The sequence below is a fragment of the Oncorhynchus masou genome, chromosome 30, assembly GCF_036934945.1.
Source record: "Oncorhynchus masou masou isolate Uvic2021 chromosome 30, UVic_Omas_1.1, whole genome shotgun sequence".
In the NCBI taxonomy this organism is placed as follows: Eukaryota; Metazoa; Chordata; class Actinopteri; order Salmoniformes; family Salmonidae; genus Oncorhynchus; species Oncorhynchus masou.
Genome location: NC_088241.1, coordinates 54,119,027 through 54,137,228, shown reverse-complemented (window position 1 = coordinate 54,137,228; position 18,202 = coordinate 54,119,027). Strand labels below are relative to the sequence as shown.

The 18,202-nt window shown below is 43.1% G+C and overlaps 1 protein-coding gene across 3 annotated transcripts in view; it reads left to right on the top strand.

The window, feature by feature from the left end:
• Window positions 1–9,258, top strand: part of LOC135522774 (phospholipase D1-like) — a 29,219-nt gene extending 19,961 nt beyond the window's left edge. For 2 of the 3 annotated variants that reach the window (XM_064949355.1, XM_064949356.1), the window contains exons 17-26: window positions 83–201; window positions 365–478; window positions 582–692; window positions 779–867; window positions 1,451–1,564; window positions 1,942–1,991; window positions 2,571–2,705; window positions 6,994–7,147; window positions 7,285–7,402; window positions 7,560–9,258. In XM_064949355.1, the coding sequence (XP_064805427.1) occupies window positions 83–201; window positions 365–478; window positions 582–692; window positions 779–867; window positions 1,451–1,564; window positions 1,942–1,991; window positions 2,571–2,705; window positions 6,994–7,147; window positions 7,285–7,402; window positions 7,560–7,784 (1,229 nt within the window). In that variant the 3' untranslated portion in view covers window positions 7,785–9,258. Of the gene's footprint in view, window positions 1–82; window positions 202–364; window positions 479–581; window positions 693–778; window positions 868–1,450; window positions 1,565–1,941; window positions 1,992–2,570; window positions 2,710–6,993; window positions 7,148–7,284; window positions 7,403–7,559 lie in introns of those variants that run through there. The other variant, XM_064949357.1, reaches the window with a different exon arrangement.
• Window positions 9,259–18,202: the final 8,944 nt, after the last annotated feature.

The window sequence follows — 18,202 nt, the reverse complement described above, 5'->3', positions numbered from 1 at the left end:
GTAAGCACATCACCTGAACACACACTTGAACCTGGTCATAAACACACACCTACCTGTACATCACTGTATCCCGTCTCGCCAGACTTCATTGACAGACACACCCACCCCAGGATGCCGTGGCATGACATCGCCTCCGTGGTTCATGGGAAGGCTGCCAGGGATGTGGCCAGACACTTTATCCAGCGCTGGAACTTCTGCAAGGTCAGACACAGGTCACAGTGATGTCAATAAGAGTCAGAGGTAACATGTCTGACTCCTTCACAATTTCTGTACAAGAACAGCATTTTGGTAATTGATCATTTCTCTCTCTGCCTTGCATCCCCCCTTTCACTTCCTCTTTGTCTGTCTCTCTATCTGGCTCTAGATAATGAAGCCAAAGTATCGTTCTCTCTCCTACCCGTACCTCCTGCCCAAGTCTCACACTACCGCAGGAGAGATCAGATACCAGGTCCCCAACTGCATCCCTGCAAAAGTACAGGTAAACGCACACTAACACACGCACCATCCAACACACACAAGTTTTATGGCTTGAAAATCCAACTGCATATTTCCACTCTCTTCCTGTCTATGTCCACTGTCAGATCCTGCGCTCAGCATCCGACTGGTCAGCTGGTATAAAGTACCATGAAGAATCCATCCACAACGCCTACGTCCACGCTATCAAGAACAGCCAACACTACATCTACATAGAGGTACTGTTGTACATATACAGTACATTACATAACACTACATAGGCGTTATGTAGTGTAACATGCTTCTATATCCTGCTGTTTCTCAGAACCAGTTCTTCATCAGCTGTACTGATAACAGACATGTCTTCAACAAGATAGGAGACGCCATCGCTGAACGCATCATCCAAGCATACAAGTAACCTGCCCCTCTCCACACGCACAAACATGCACACGTGCAGTACCAGTCAAAAGTTTGGACACACCTATTCAAAATTTCTACATTGTAGAATAATAGTGAAGACATCAAAACTATGACAAAACACATATGGAATCATGTAGTAACCAAAAAACTGTTAAAGCAATCAAAATATATTTGAGGTTCTTCAAAGTAGCCACCCTTTGCCTTGATGACAGCTTTGCACACTCTTGGCTCTCTAGCTTCACCTGGAATGCTTTTTTTTACACATTGTTTTTTTCTGGTTACTACACGTGTTATTTCATAGTTTTGATGTCTTCACTATTATGTAGAAAATAGTCAAAATAGAGAAAAACCCTTGAATGAGTTGGTGTCCAAACTTTTGACTGGTACTGTACACACACACATATGTACACACACACACACGATATGACACGTACCGTAGAAACACACTCATTGAGAATAACCAGCTCCACATGGCAACTGTTCGGTTTGGCAACAGCAGCTTTCATGAGGATGTTCCCACTGTTTAAGGTCACATCTTTCTCCGGGGGGGAAATAAACTGTGTGTGTGTCCTTTTAGGGAGGGTAAGAAGTTCAGAGTGTACGTAGTGACCCCCTTGTTGCCCGGCTTCGAAGGAGACATCAACACCGGAGGAGGCAGTGCCATTCAGGCTGTCATGCACTACAACTACAGGTGTGTGAGCGGCACGCCATCAAATTAGACATGTCTGTCTGTGTAATGTATCTCTGCTGTAATATAAGGGGATTCAGAAAGCTGTGGCCAGAGGAGGCTTGGGATGGCACTTGGGAGGCCAGTTAAAGGGTTTATATCTACCTCTGTTTACACAGAGTAGACACTGAGAAGACCTGCCTTCACTTTACAACCACAGCAGTAAAGTGTCTGTGTGTGTACTCCACGCATGGAGATGGACTTTATGGGTCAAATTAGTATCCTTGTGGAAACACTACATCACACACTGGCTAGGCTGTCTACACATCGCTCCCTGTTCCTGTGACTCATAAATCTAGAAGTGGCAGGTACTAGAGTTAACATTCTCTCACTCTCTGTAGAACCATGAACAGAGGAGATTGTTCCATCATATCTCAGCTGAAGAGAGAAAGTAAGTTGAGTGTGTGTGTGTGTGTGTGTGTGTGTGTGTGTGTGTGTGTGTGTGTGTGTGTGTGTGTGTGTGTGTGTGTGTGTGTGTGTGTGCGCGCGCGCACACAAGGGTGACGGGAAGTTCATGCCAGTTTCCACATTACACAGTTAGGCTACCCTCTTCACCAGAGTGGCGTCATACTGACCAGTACAAACAGCCAATCATAGTTTAACACACACCATCTCAGTGCAAGAGGCGTCACTACAGTCCCTGGTTCGAATCCAGGCTTTATCACACCTGGCCATGATTGGGAGTCCCATAGGGCAGTGCACAATTGGCCCAGGGTCGTCTGGGTTTGGCCGGGGTAGGCCGTCATTGTAATTAAGAATTTGTTCTTAACTGACTTGCCTAGATAAATAAAGGTTACACCTAGCCGAACACACACCTACTCTTTGATTAACATTAGACTGTCTCCTTATGGTTCCTGGTTCTGCTTTTATTTATGGTTCTGTGTGTGTTTCATTGGACTGGTTCTGTGTGTGTTTCAGTGGACTGGTTCTGTGTGTGTGTTTCAGTGGACTGGTTGTGTGTGTGTTTCAGTGGACGAGCAGTGGATGAACTACATCTCGTTCTGTGGTCTGAGAACCCATGCTGAACTGGAGGGACGCCTGGTCACAGAGCTCGTCTACGTCCACAGCAAGATGCTCATCGCAGACGACAACACCGTCATCATAGGTGGGTAGGTTTGGATTTGTGTGTATTGTTTTGTATTGTTGAGTATTATTGCACTGCTGGAGCTAGAAACGTAAGCATTTCGCTACACTTGCGATAATATCTGCTAGAATATGCATATAATTGACAGCTTTGGATAGAAAACACTAACGTTTCCAAAACTGTAAAGATATTGTCTGTGAGTATAACAGAAGTGATGTTGCAGGCGAAATCCTGAGAAAAATCCAATCCGGAAGTGCCCCAGGTTTTGAAAGCGCTGCGTTCCAATGACTCCCTATTCAGCTGTTAATCAACGATCTTACGCTTTCTACGTATTCCCCAAGGTGTCTACAGCATTGTAACGTAGTTTTACGCATTTCTGTTGAAGAATAGCCGTAGGCAGCCACATTGCGTAAGTGGTCACATGGTGGCTCCGAGAGAGATTCTCGCGTAAAATACAGAGGTAGCCATTACCTATTTTGCCTTCAAAAATAATATTTTGGGAAAAAAATGAATTTTTGCTGTCTACCTGGGAGTCTCGTGAGTGAAAACATCTGAAGTTCATCAAAGGTTCATCAAAGGTTCAAACGATTTAATTTGATTGCTTTTCTGATTTCCGTGACAAGTTTGCCTGCTGCTAGCAAGGCATAATGCTATGCTAGGCTATGATAAACTTACACAAATGCTTGTCTAGCGTTGGCTGTAAAGCATATTTTGAAAATCTGAGATGACAGGGTGATTAACAAATCGCTAAGCTGTGTTCCAATATATTTCACTTGTGATTTTCATAAATAGGAAGATTTTCTAGGAAGATTTAGGTCCGTTGCGTTACGCTAATTAGTGTCAGATGATGATAATGGTCCCGTTCACGGGCTGGGTGTCACTACAGGTTAAAACTCGTTTTTCAACCACCACAAATTTCTTGTGAACCAACTATATCATTTTGGCAAGTCGGTTAAGACATCTACTTTGTGCATGACACAAATAATTTTTCCAACAATTGTTAACAGACAGATTATTTCACTTAGAATTCACTTTATCACAATTCTAGTGGGTCAGACGTTTACATACACGAAGTTGACTGTGCCTTTAAACAGCTTGGAAAATTCCAGAAAATTATGTCATGGCTTTAGAAACTTCCGATAGGCTAATTGACATCATTTGAGTCAATTGGAGGTGTACCTGTGGATGTATTTCAAGGCCTACCTTCAAACTCAGTGCCTCTTTGCTTGACATCATGGGATTTTCTTTTAAACCAGCCAAGACCTCAGAAAAGAATTGTAGACCTCCACAAGTCTGGTTCATCCTTGGGAGCAATTTCCAAACACCTGAAGGTACCAGGTTCATCTGTACAAACAATAGTATGGAATAATAAACACCATGGGATCACGCAGCCATCATACCGCTCGGGAAGGAGACGCGTTCTCTATATAACCCTACTAGAGATCAACGTACTTTGGTGCGAAAAGTGCAAATCAATCCCAGAACAACAGCAAAGGGCCTTGTGAAGATGCTGGAGGAAACAGGTACAAAAGTATCTACATCCACAGTAAAATGAGTCCTATATCGACATAACCTGAAAGGCTGCTCAGCAAGGAAGAAGCCACTGCTCCAAAACCACCATTAAAAAAGCCCGAATACGGTTTGCAACTGCACATGGGGACAAAGATTGTACTTTTTGGAGAAATATCCTCTGGTCTGATGAAACAAAAATAGAACTGTTTGGCCATAATGACCATCGTTATGTTTGGAGGAAAAAGGGGGATGCTTGCAAGCTGAAGAACACCATCCCAACCGTGAAGCACGGGGGTGGCATCATCATGTTGTGTGGGTGCTTTGCTGCAGGAGGGACTGGTGCACTTCACAAAATAGATGGCATCATGAGGAGGTAAAAGTATGTGGATATATTGAAGCAACATCTCAGGACATCAGTCAATAAGTTAAAGCTTGGTCGCAAATGGGTCTTCCAAATGGACAATGACCCCAAGCATACTTCCAAAGTTGTGGCAAAATTGCTTAATGACAATAAAGTCAAGGTATTGGAGTGGCCATCACAAAGCCCTGACCTCCATCCTATAGAATATTGTCGTGACGTTGTATTGGTTAATGTGGCAACTGTTGCTCATCGAATGATTATACGTTTTAATTACGTGATTAACTGAATCAAGCAATTATTAACTCATTAACTTGAGGCTCCATGTGAAAACTAGTTTTGATTTTCTATTTCTCAAAATAACTCAAAGAATATTAGAATATCGATTTTACAACAGCCGCTAATTAACCAGTTGCCTCTATTAGTCTCATAATCTGAACGTCGTATAGCCATTGAATCTTCACGGACCCGGGTCCCACTAATGAATTCGTGCCACACCAATTTTTATTGAATATTTATTTACTAAAATGCTAAAACGATGATAAAAGATACACATAGACAAAACACATTATAGGCTAATGATTAGAACTATTGTAAAGTGGCTGTTCCACTGGATGTCAGAAGGTGAATTCACCAATTTGTAAGTCGCTCTGGATAAGAGCGTCTGCTAAATGACTTAAATGTAATGTAAATGTAATTTAGTATAACGGGCCAACACACTATGGCGCGTATTACCCACAATGGGAATTTCAAAAGAGAGAGAAAAAGTACACAAGAGAAATATACATTTGGGTGAATTTGTCAGCTATGCTATTCTAACCCTATCCTTGCCTCAAACCGCCGCCCTCATGGGTCAGAATATATAATGATGTAATTACTGTGGTGATGATCTCCGGGGATTCTCTGCGTGGACCGTTCCGTTGTTCGATGACGCACTGCTCCTGCGCGTCTCTTTGGTCGTCCTCCCGGTATTCGTGTCCTTTGTGGTTTAGGAGTCTGTTACCTCACCCCTTTCTCTTGAAGGGGTCTTCTGAGGACAGACAGCTCTGTAGCTCAGAGCTCACATACATAGGAATGAAACCCTTTAGATACCACGATTCGATGGGAGATGGAGGCTAGGTGGTGCGACTTGAATTCACCCTCTTAGACACAGCTACTCATCCATAGCTCGGGTAGAAAAGGATTTCTTTGTCCTCAAACTTGCGTTGCGTTCTGTGTTGGTTTGACTTTTCAGACCCTGCTGCAGCTGGGGTCACGTAGTCTTATCGTAAATTCTATACTCACAAGTTTTATACCCTTGGGTCAGAAGTGGGCATAACCGCCTTTAGGGCAATTCTCTGGGAGTACCAAGTTAATGAGGCAAGGGTTAGGTTTTCTTAAATCCAATTTTAGACAACTAACTTAACATTTCATCTTCCCCAAAACATTCTCTTTGATTTGGATATTTTCCATACAACGTACAATGTGTAAACATCAAACATATATTAGGAAAACCCTTCACATTCCAATGTTTTCGTAATAACGTCATCTATTAACCTTTTTAATAACAGAACAAAAATGACATATATTTTCATATTCCATCTATTGTCATGACCACCATTGTGGCTGACGGAAACCATTGTTCCAAAGTGTCTTTATTTAATGTTTAATGTTTTGAGGTTGGTTCTCTATAGTGACAGGACAAAGGAATTTCTCTGTGGCCTGAGATTTACAAGGGGCGTGGGGCAATAAACCCCCCCATGTCTTGTGGTTGAGAGATAATCTGTAGGGTTGGGGTCTCCTGTAACCTGACCATATCGAGAGAGTCATGACAACATTTATGGGCAGAACTGAAAAACCGTGTGCGAGCAAGGAAGCCTACAAACCTGACTCAGTTGCACCAGCTCTGTCAGGAGGAAAGGGCCAAAATTCACTCAACTGATTGTGGGAAGCTTGTGGAAGGCTACCCAAAACTTTTGACCCAAAGTTAAACCATTTAAAGGCAATGCAATTAGTATTGAGTGTATGTAGACTTCTGACCCACTGGGAATGTGATGAATGAAATAAAATCTGAAATAAATAATTCTCTCTACTATTATTCTGACATTTCACATTTTCAAAATGAAGTGGTGATCCTAACTGACCTAAGACAGGGAATTTTTACTCTGATTAAATGTCAGGAATTGTGAAAAACTGAGTTTAAATGTATTTGGCTAAGGTGTATGTAAACTTCCGACTTCAACTGTATGTGACCAATAAAATTGTATTTGATTTCTGTGTGCAAATTGGGATTAATGTACGTCTGTAACCTAAGCTTTACATTACCATCTGCTGGTCAGTGTTATTACTGCATCCATCCATCCATCCACCAACTCATCGCCAAAGAAGAGATTGAGAAAGTCCTATTGACAGACACAAAGGACCCACGCACACACAACACTTCCTCTGTGTGTGTTGTAGGTTCGGCCAACATCAACGACCGCAGCATGTTGGGGAAGCGTGACAGCGAGGTGGCGGTGATCGTCGAAGACTCGGAGACCGTTACCGCGGTGATGGATGGACAGGAGTACCAGGCTGGTCGCTATGCACTGGCACTACGTCTAGAGTGCTTCAGGTGTGTGTCTGTGTGTGAGCCTTCAAGTGCTTTGACTTACGACCTCACTGAGGAATCAACTCTTCTCTTTAATACTGAGACTTTTTCCCTTCTCTCTTCCGTCACTCCCTCCATCCCTCTCTCCCGCCTTCCATCAGGACTATCCTAGGGGCCCATACTGATCTGTCTATAGATGTGTCTGACCCTCTCAGTGATCACTTCTACAAGGAGATTTGGATGACCACCTGTGCTCGCAACGCCACTATCTATCAGAAGGTAGCTAACAGACACACAAAAACACTCCATCTACCAGAAGGTACACAAACACTAACATGCAACATTAGAACCAACCCCATCAGTATTATGTCATAATGCTACTATGCTTTGCTATCACAGAGAGTACAGAGTTGAACTTCTCCCTCTTTCCCCCCAGGTGTTCCGGTGCCTTCCCTCCAGTGATGTCAGGAACATTCTGGAACTGGAAGGCTATCTGGCCAAGCCGGGGTTGGAGAGGGAGGATTCTGCACGCGCTCATGAGGAGCTGAAGAAGATCCGTGGCTTCCTGGTCCAATTTCCGCTCTACTTCCTATCTGAGCAGAATCTACTTCCTCCCATCGGCTCCAAGGAGTCCATGGTCCCCATGGAGGTTTGGACCTGAGACCGAGACCAGAGACTACACACACACTCCACATTCTATACCAGAGAACTCTACCAGTGTCTGGAGTGATGAGGTCATTCCACTCTGGAGTGTGTGTCTGAAAAGCAGACAGCACCTTCACGTTTACATTAAAAAGAAGATAACAAAGGAGGAGGAGAGGACAATAGAGTGATTAACTGTGTGACCTTACACATACCTGTCTGTGTAGTTTAAGGGAATGTAACGGACTGCTCTGTAACTGTTCTGTACTGTTTACTAACACTATGGATCGCCGTGAGGGCTGGAGAACGCAGCTCAGACTCCTCTGCGTGATGTTTCTATGAAAACATACTAAGGCCTTAGAATAATGTAAGACAAAAAAAAGACAAGAGGGAGAAAAAAAAGAGTGTGATATCGGAGACTGTTAGAAAGGGAGGGGGGTGAGAGAGAGCTCTGTGCTCTTGCAGTCACATTGTGCAGGTGAAATCTTAAAGCCCTGCCCTTAACACCAAAATGAAATCACATGAACTCAACACAAGTGCCAATTATTGATACGGTAATGTTAATGCAGTATACCTTCTCTTACATTCCTCATATTCATTCTGTGGATTTCAGACTATGACCTTAAGGATCTCTGTTTCTACTAGCGTGCCTTTAGGTTTCTAGAGGGCTAGACACCCTATGCAATAGCAAAACACAAAGGGACATTGTATTCCATCTTGGAATGTTGTATGATGCTGCACGTAGCTGTTAGCATGCTAGTTATTCACTGCACGTATCCATTAGCATGAAAACAAGTCAGTCTGCTGTGTGTTGCTGATAACTTGTCATGTTAGCTACCAGTCCATGCAATCATTAGCATGCTAGCTAGAGTCAGTCCATTTTTAGCTACACCCGGCATGTAGCTACAGTAGCAAGGTTGGTCTTAACTCTAATTGAAGACAGTCAGTTCAGGAAGTGATTTTGTATTAAAATAAAATTGAAATAAATAGCTGCTTCTTTTCAGTTTGAGAAGTCGTTGAAAATAAATGCTATTTTTTTCTGATAATTGATTTGTAGTTTACTTTGAATTGAGCCCAATCCTGGTAGCTAACTGATATGCTTACCGTTTGCTTGCTAGTAAATGACTGGACTGTGGTCATTATACCAAAATTAAGTTATCTTCTTACTTTACTGAGTGTAACAGTTCTGTCAGAGATAAGAGGTCTCCATGGGAGGAAGTCCCAACTCATAACGGTCTCATATCAGAATGTATCAACAATGCTCTGTCCCCCTTTCTCTCTGTTCCTTCTCATTTATTTTCTCTGTCCTGTCGTTGTTCCTCTTTAGGACATTTCTCTTTCACTCTACCTTTCATTAGCCTGTTTCTATAAATTGCACTTTTTGCACAGACTGATTGTGTCTTGTAGGAAAACCCAAATACTGATAATTCACGTATTTAATTATTTGTGCGTTGATGAAATGAATATTAACTATTAAACATTTCTGTTTTTTTCTCAGTGTCCTGGTGTGTCTTATTTATAATACAACCAAAATAGTCTGAGACAATTTTCATTTACAAAGATGTATTTATGTAACCTCTATTTCACTAGGCAAGTCAGTTAAGAAAGAACAAATTCTTATATTACAATGACTGCCTGCCCCGGCCAAACCTTCTCTTAACCCGGACAATGACTGCCTGCCCCGGCCAAACATTCTCTTAACCCGGACAACGACTGCCTGCCCCGGCCAAACCTTCTCTTAACCCGGACAATGACTGCCTGCCCCGGACAAACATTCTCTTAACCCGGACAACAACTGCCTGCCCCGGCCAAACCTTCTCTTAACCCGGACAACGACTGCCTGCCCCGGACAAACATTCTCTTAACCCGGACAACGACTGCCTGCCCCGGCCAAACATTCTCTTAACCCGGACAACGACTGCCTGCCCCGGCCAAACCTTCTCTTAACCCGGGCAACGACTGCCTGCCCCGGCCAAACATTCTCTTAACCCGGACAACGACTGCCTGCCCCGGCCAAACCTTCTCTTAACCCGGGCAACGCTCGGCCAATTGGGGGACTTCCGATCACGGCCGGGTGTGATACAGCATGGGATCAAACCAAGGTCTGTAGTGACGCTTCCAGCACTGAGATGCAGTGCTTTAGACCGCTGGGCCATTTGGGAGCCCAATGATGATGACCTGGCCAGAGGCAAAACATTGCAATGAGGAGCCCTGTCTGTTTTCACAGGGGCTAACAATTCAACTTAACCTGATAAAGCCTTTATAATCAGCCCTCATCTCTTAGAGAATCTCCACTGCCGGTGGCCCTGTCCCTCTGTTATCCTATCTCACACCTCACTCTACCCATAGAGGATGCCTGGTTGTTCTTTAAAAGTGCCTTCCTCACCAACTTAAATAGCATGCCCCATTCAAAAAAATTTAGAACCAGGAATGGATATAGCCCTGACTGCTCTTGACCAGCACAAAAACATCCTGTGGCGTACTGCATTAGCATCGAATAGCCCCTGTGATATGCAACTTTTCAGGAAGTTAGGAACCAATATACACAGGCAGGTAGGAAAGTAAAGGCTAGCTTTTTCAAACAGAATTTTGCATCCTGAAACACAAACTCAAAACGTTCTGGGACACTGTAAAGTCCATGGAGAATAAGATCACCTCCTCCCAGCTGCCCACTGCACTGAGGCTAGGAAACATTGTCACCACTGATAAATCCACTATAATTGAGAATTTCAATAAGCATTTTTCTACAGCTGGCCATGCTTTCCACCTGGCTACCCCTACCCCGCTCAACTGCCCTGCACCCCCACAGCAATTTGCCCACGCCTCCCCATATGAAACTAATTTTTGCTATCGTTCTTTTTTTACATCCGTTATTAGACAGTGGCAACGATGATTATTATGAACATGGTATTTTGCCTGCTAATGCCTGCAATGCAATGCAGTGAAGAAAACGATGACAACAATAACGTCTAATGTAACTGGCCTCTCTAACAGTACAACTGGGCCCAGCTTGGCCCCCCCAGTTGAAATGGTCTAGAACCGCCACTGCCTTCTCCGCAATGCAATCTGGTTTCAGAGCTGGTCATGGGTGCACCTCAGCCACGCTCAAGGTCCTAAATGATATCACAACCACCATCGATAAGAGACATTACTGTGCAGCCGTATTCATCGACCTGGCCAAGGCTTTCGACTGTCAGTCACCATATTCTTGTCGGCAGACTCAACAGCCTTGGTTTCTCAAATGACTGCCTCGCCTGGTTCACCAACTACTTCTCTGATAGAGTTCAGTGTGTCAAATCGGAGGGCCTGTTGTCCGGACCTCTGGCAGTCTCTACGGGGGTGCCACAGGGTTCAATTCTCGGGCCAACTTTCTTCTCTGTAAACATCAATGATGTCGCTCTTGCTGCTGGTGATTCTCTGATCCACCTCTACGCAGATGACACCATTCTGTATACTTCTGACCCTTCTTTGGACACTGTGTTGATTAACTTCCAGACGAGCTTCAATGCCATACAACTCTCCTTCCGTGGCCTCCAACTGCTTTTAAATGCATGTAAAACTAAATTCATGCTCTTCAACTACTCTTCACTACTTTGGACTGTTCTGACTTAGAATATGTGGACAACTACAAATACCTAGATGTCTGGCTAGACTGTAAACTCTCCTTCCAGACTCACATTAAGCATCTCCAATTCAAAATTAAATCTAGAATCGGCTTCCTATTTCGCAACAAAGCATCCTTCACTCATGCTGCCAAATATACCCTCCTAAAACTGACCATCCTACCGATCCTCGACTTCGGCAATGTCATCTACAAAATAGCCTCCAACACTCTACTCAACAAATTGGATGCAGTCTATCACAGTGCCATCCGTTTTGTCACTAAAGCCCCATATACTACCCACCACTGCGACCTGTACACTCTCATTGGCTGGCCCTAGCTTAATACTCGTCGCCAAACCCACTGGCTCAAGGTCATATACAAGTATTTTCTAGGTAAAGCCCCTCCTTGTCTCAGCTCACTGGTCACCATAGCAACACCCAGCAGGTACAGTGCCTTGTGAAAGTATTCGGCCCCCTTGAACTTTGCAACCTTTTGCCACATTTCAGGCTTCAAACTTAAAGATATAAAACTGTATTTTTTTGTGAAGAATCAACAACAAGTGGGACACAATCATGAAGTGGAACGACATTTATTGGATATTTCAAACTTTTTTAACAAATCAAAAACTGAAAAATTGGGCGTGCAAAATTATTCAGCCCCTTTACTTTCAGTGCAGCAAACTCTCTCCAGAAGTTCAGTGAGGATCTCTGAATGATCCAATGTTGACCTAAATGACTAATGATGATAAATACAATCCACCTGTGTGTAATCAAGTCTCCGTATAAATGCACCTGCACTGTGATAGTCTCAGAGGTCCGTTAAAAGCGCAGAGAGCATCAGGAAGAACAAGGAACGCACCAGGCAGGTCCGAGATACTGTTGTGAAGAAGTTTAAAGCCGGATTTGGATACAAAAAGATTTCCCAAGCTTTAAACATCCCAAGGAGCACTGTGCAAGCGATAATATTGAAATGGAAGGAGTATCAGACCACTGCAAATCTACCAAGACCTGGCCGTCCCTCTAAACTTTCAGCTCATACAAGGAGAAGACTGATCAGAGATGCAGCCAAGAGGCCCATGATCACTCTGGATGAACTGCAGAGATCTACAGCTGATGTGGGAGACTCTGTCCATAGGACAACAATCAGTCGTATATTGCACAAATCTGGCCTTTATGAAAGAATGGCAAGAAGAAAGCCATTTCTTAAAGATATCCATAAAAAGTGGCGTTTAAAGTTTGCCACAAGCCACCTGGGAGACACACCAAACATGTGGAAGAAGGTGCTCTGGTCAGATGAAACCAAAATTGAACTTTTTGGCAACAATGCAAAACGTTATGTTTGGCGTAAAAGCAACACAGCTCATCACCCTGAACACACCATACCCACTGTCAAACATGGTGGAGGCAGCATCATGGTTTGGGCCTGCTTTTCTTCAGCAGGGACAGGGAAGATGGTTAAAATTGATGGGAAGATGGATGGAGCCAAATACAGGACCATTCTGGAAGAAAACCTGCTGGAGTCTGCAAAAGACCTGAGACTGGGACGGAGATTTGTCTTCCAACAAGACAATGATCCAAAACATAAAGCAAAATCTACAATGGAATGGTTCAAAAATAAACATATCCAGGTGTTAGAATGGCCAAGTCAAAGTCCAGACCTGAATTCAATCGAGAACCTGTGGAAAGAACTGAAAACTGCTGTTCACAAATGCTCTCCATCCAACCTCACTGAGCTCGAGCTGTTTTGCAAGGAAGAATGGGAAAAAATGTCAGTCTCTCGATGTGCAAAACTGATAGAGACATACCCCAAGCGACTTACAGCTGTAATCGCAGCAAAAGGTGGCGCTACAAAGTATTAACGTAAGGGGGCTGAATAATTTTGCACGCCCAATTTTTCAGTTTTTGATTTGTTAAAAAAGTTTGAAATATCCAATAAATGTCGTTCCACTTCATGATTGTGTCCCACTTGTTGTTGATTCTTCACAAAAAATACAGTTTTATATCTTTATGTTTGAAGCCTGAAATGTGGCAAAAGGTCGCAAAGTTCAAGGGGGCCGAATACTTTCGCAAGGCACTGTATATCTCACTGGTCACCCCCAAAGCCCATTCCTGATTTGGCCACCTTTCCTTGCAGTTCTCTGCTGCCAATCTGGAATGAACTGCAAAAATCAGTGAAGCTGGAGACATATCTCCCTCATTATCTTTAAGCCCCAGCTGTCAGAGCAGCTCACAGATCACTGCACCTGTACATAGCCCATCTGTAAATTGCCCATCCAACTACCTCATCCCCATATTGTATTTATTTATTTATCTTGCTCCTTTGCACCCCAGTATCTCTACTTGCACATTCATCTTCTGCACATCTATCACTCAAGTGTATAATTGGTATATTGTAGTTACTTTGCCATCATGGCTTATTTATTGCCTTACCTCCCTAATCTTACCTTGTTTGCACATGCTGTATATAGACGTTTTCTACTGTATTATTGACTGTATGTTTGTTTATTCCTTGTTTAACTCTGTGTTGTTGTTTGTGTCAAACTGCTTTGCTTTAACTTGGCCATGTCGTAGTTGTAAACGAGAACTTGTTCTCAACTAGTCTACCTGGTTAAACACTGGTGATTTTTTTATAAAAAAATAAAAAATCCCCTTACAGGGCTCGAGAGACTAGTGGGTCATAAACTGTCTCCCCAAACTCAGACCTCTGTGACCATGCCACTGATAGGTTGCTGGGGTCAGGTGGTTGGTAGGGGGCTGGACACCTGATAGTCCTCTTGCCTGCTCAGGTCAGATCTGCCTCAGTCTCTCTCCAAGTGGACATGTGTGATGGGGTGAGTGGACAGAAGTGAGTTGGTGCTACTTTTGTAACTTGTGCATTTACTTTGTACAGTTACAATCTCTGTGTTATTGTTCATAGTCGTTGGGCTTTGTCTTATACAGCCCTTTGCTTATGCCACTATCACTTTATACAGTCCATATTATTATTGCTCTTCCACTATCGTATCTGGTTAACCATGCATTGCCATGCTATGTTTATTATGTATAGTATTTTCATTCATATCACTCTTTGTCATGAATCTTGTTCTGGAGGCAGCTCTGCAGAGTGGTCACTAGCTGGCACAGCCACAGTCATAAAATCTGATTTTAAACTTAACCATATTCTTAACCACACTGCTAACATTAACCTTCAATTTTGACTTTGCAGCTGGCCCAGCTAGCAGAAATCGCCCAGTTCTGCCTCCAGTGCAAGATTCATGACAATAAACGTCAACATGCGAACCACGTCCATCTCATATGCCCTCTGGAAATAAAGTTCCTTCTTGTGTGTAATTTCTCTGTGAGGTTGCCTTGTTCCTCTGACTGGGAAAGTTGTCGGTGAGTCACAGACCAGCCCAACTGGAGAGCCGCTCTATTTTAGATTATTTGGCGTTATTCTTCACAGGTGCTAATAGGCAATCAGCTCTCATCTCTTTCACGGTCCCTCTCCCCCTCTGGGCTAGCTGGCCCAGTTTGACAGATTAAGCATTGGTTTCTGAATTAATGCTCTGGATTACATAACTCTGACTAGAAATGAATATACAGTATAAAAGATGTCACACAGACACATGTACCCTTAACAGCCACAGATCTAGGGTCAGGTTTTACTGTCATTTCTAATCATGGGAGGTGATCAATTGGACTTCTGATCTGCTGTGTGGGGTGATTGCTAGCCAAGCACGGCTTCAAATTCCATACCCTGTCTCTTTCTCTATTCTTCCCTCTTGTTCTCCTCCTGTCCTTCATCTGTTTCTTGCTCTACTAATTATTTATTGTTTATACATTTTATTTATTACACAGGTATACAGAACCTAAATAAATAAATAAAAGAACATGATAATGGACTCCAGAGCAAACTGTAACAATTTACTCTATAGCGGTAGACATTGATATTGTGTACCTGAAACACCCTTTAAATTTCCTTATATACCCCTCTCTCCCTCCCCCTAATTACTATGCCCATATGGATTTCCTGCTAAGCCCTCACTCCAACAAGAATTCTACATGACCCAGCTATGCCCATATTTGCAGCTCCTGCCAGATTAAAGACACAGAAATTGACTCATACATACAGTGCTTTGCGAAAGTATTCGGCCCCCTTGAACTTTGCGAGCTTTTGCCACATTTCAGGCTTCAAACATAAAGATATAAAACTGTATTTTTTTGTGAAGAATCAACAACAAGTGGGACACAATCATGAAGTGGAACGACATTTATTGGATATTTCAAACTTTTTTAACAAATCAAAAACTGAAAAATTGGGCGTGCAAAATTATTCAGCCCCCTTAAGTTAATACTTTGTAGCGCCACCTTTTGCTGCGATTACAGCTGTAAGTTGCTTGGGTTATGTCTCTATCAGTTTTGCACATCGAGAGACTGAATTTTTTTTCCCATTCCTCCTTGCAAAACAGCTCGAGCTCAGTGAGGTTGGATGGAGAGCATTTGTGAACAGCAGTTTTCAGTTCTTTCCACAGATTCTCGATTGGATTCAAGTCTGGACTTTGACTTGGCCATTCTAACACCTGGATATGTTTATTTTTGAACCATTCCATTGTAGATTTTGCTTTATGTTTTGCATCATTGTCTTGTTGGAAGACAAATCTCCATCCCAGTCTCAGGTCTTTTGCAGACTCCATCAGGTTTTCTTCCAGAATGGTCCTGTATTTGGCTCCATCCATCTTCCTATCAATTTTAACCATCTTCCCTGTCCCTGCTGAAGAAAAGCAGACCCAAACCATGATGCTGCCACCACCATGTTTGACAGTGGGTATGATGTGTTCAGGGTGATGAGCTGTGTTGCTTTTACGCCAAACATAACGTTTTGCATTGCTGCCAAAAAGTTCAATTTTGGTTTCATCTGACCAGAGCACCTTCTTCCACATGTTTGGTGTGTCTCCCAGGTGGCTTGTGGCAAACTTTAAACAACACTTTTTATGTGATATCTTTAAGAAATGGCTTTCTTCTTGCCACTCTTCCATAAAGGCCAGATTTCTGCAATATACGACTGATTGTTGTCCTATGGACAGTCTCCCACATCAGCTGTAGATCTCTGCAGTTCATCCAGAGTGATCATGGGCCTCTTGGCTGCATTTCTGATCAGTCTTCTCCTTGTATGAGCTGAAAGTTTAGAGGGACGGCCAGGTCTTGGTAGATTTGCAGTGGTCTGATACTACTTCCATTTCAATATTATTGCTTGCACAGTGCTCCTTGGGATGTTTAAAGCTTGGGAAATCTTTTTGTATCCAAATCCGGCTTTAAACTTCTTCATAACAGTATCTCGGACCTGCCTGGTGTGTTCCTTGTTCTTCCTGATGCTCTCTGCGCTTTTAACGGACCTCTGAGACTATCACAGTGCAGGTGCATTTATACGGAGACTTGATTACACACAGGTGGATTGTATTTATCATCATTAGTCATTTAGGTCAACATTGGATCATTCAGAGATCCTCACTGAACTTCTGGAGAGTTTCCTGCACTGAAAGTAAAGGGGCTGAATAATTTTGCACGCCCAATTTTTCAGTTTTTGATTTGTTAAAAAAGTTTGAAATATCCAATAAATGTCGTTCCACTTCATGATTGTGTCCCACTTGTTGTTGATTCTTCACAAAAAAATACAGTTTTATATCTTTATGTTTGAAGCCTGAAATGTGGCAAAAGGTTGCAAAGTTCAAGGGGGCCGAATACTTTCGCAAGGCACTGTACACACACTCACAGACACACCTGATACAGTCACTCCTCTGGAATGCTGGAAATATTTATCTCCGTGTGTGTGTGTGTGTGACTGAAAACTGACAGTGTACTGACTGTTCCTCTCAGGAGGATCTTGTTCAACCTCTCTCTTTAACATCTTATCTCTGCTTTGCATCTAAGTCCCAACATTTCTCACTCATCCACTCAACTTCACTCTCTATTTCATCCTCTTACTATCATCTCTATTTGTGGCCTCCTCTCTCTCTCTCTCTCTGCCTGCTCTCTCTCCCTCTCTCTCTCCTCTCTTTCTCTCTCTCTGCCTCTCTCTCTCTCTCTCTCTTTCTCTCTCTCCTCTCTGCCTTTCTTTCTCTCTCTCTCTCTCTCTCTCTCTCTCTTTGCCTCTCTTTCTCTCTCTCCCTCCCTCTCTCCATCTCTCTCTCTCTCTCTCTCTCTCTCTCTCTCTCTCACTCTCCATTCTCTCTTGTCCCACTTTCCTCTCCTGCTGTTCTTCTCTCCACCAGAGGATGCCAGTGAACATCTATCTAGTTCATGTAGCAGGATATTCCATTCAGTTTATCATCTTTCATAGGAAAGTAATTTTGCATAAAGAAAGACCTGCTCACAGTTAATGCTGCTTTATTCCTGCACAGCGATGAACAAAGTGTTTTTGGCCAAGCATTATTGTGGTTATTTAGGACTAGAATTCATTTTACAGTCAGGAATTGAGAATACAGACTTCAGCAAACAAGACACATTTGATTGATGATGATGGTAAAGATTGTGATGCTGTTACTACTATTTAGGATGATCTTGATGAAGATGGTGGGTGTGATGGTGATGATGATACACAGTGATGATGATGCCCTAGGCTACCATGTGAAGAGATGCAGCAGGTCATTAAGTACTTATAGAACATAAAGACATTCTTCGTTTTATGGCACATTAGCCTGAAGATACAATAACACTTAACCTAACCTTGGATTGAGTATTTTTTCTCTCTCACTCACACCAAGTGTGCGTGCGCGTGTGTGACATTGTGGGCGTCCCTGTTTCCAGGAGAACCGCCCGCCGCTCGTGCTGCTTGGCCACTCCCGGGGAGCGCGAGAC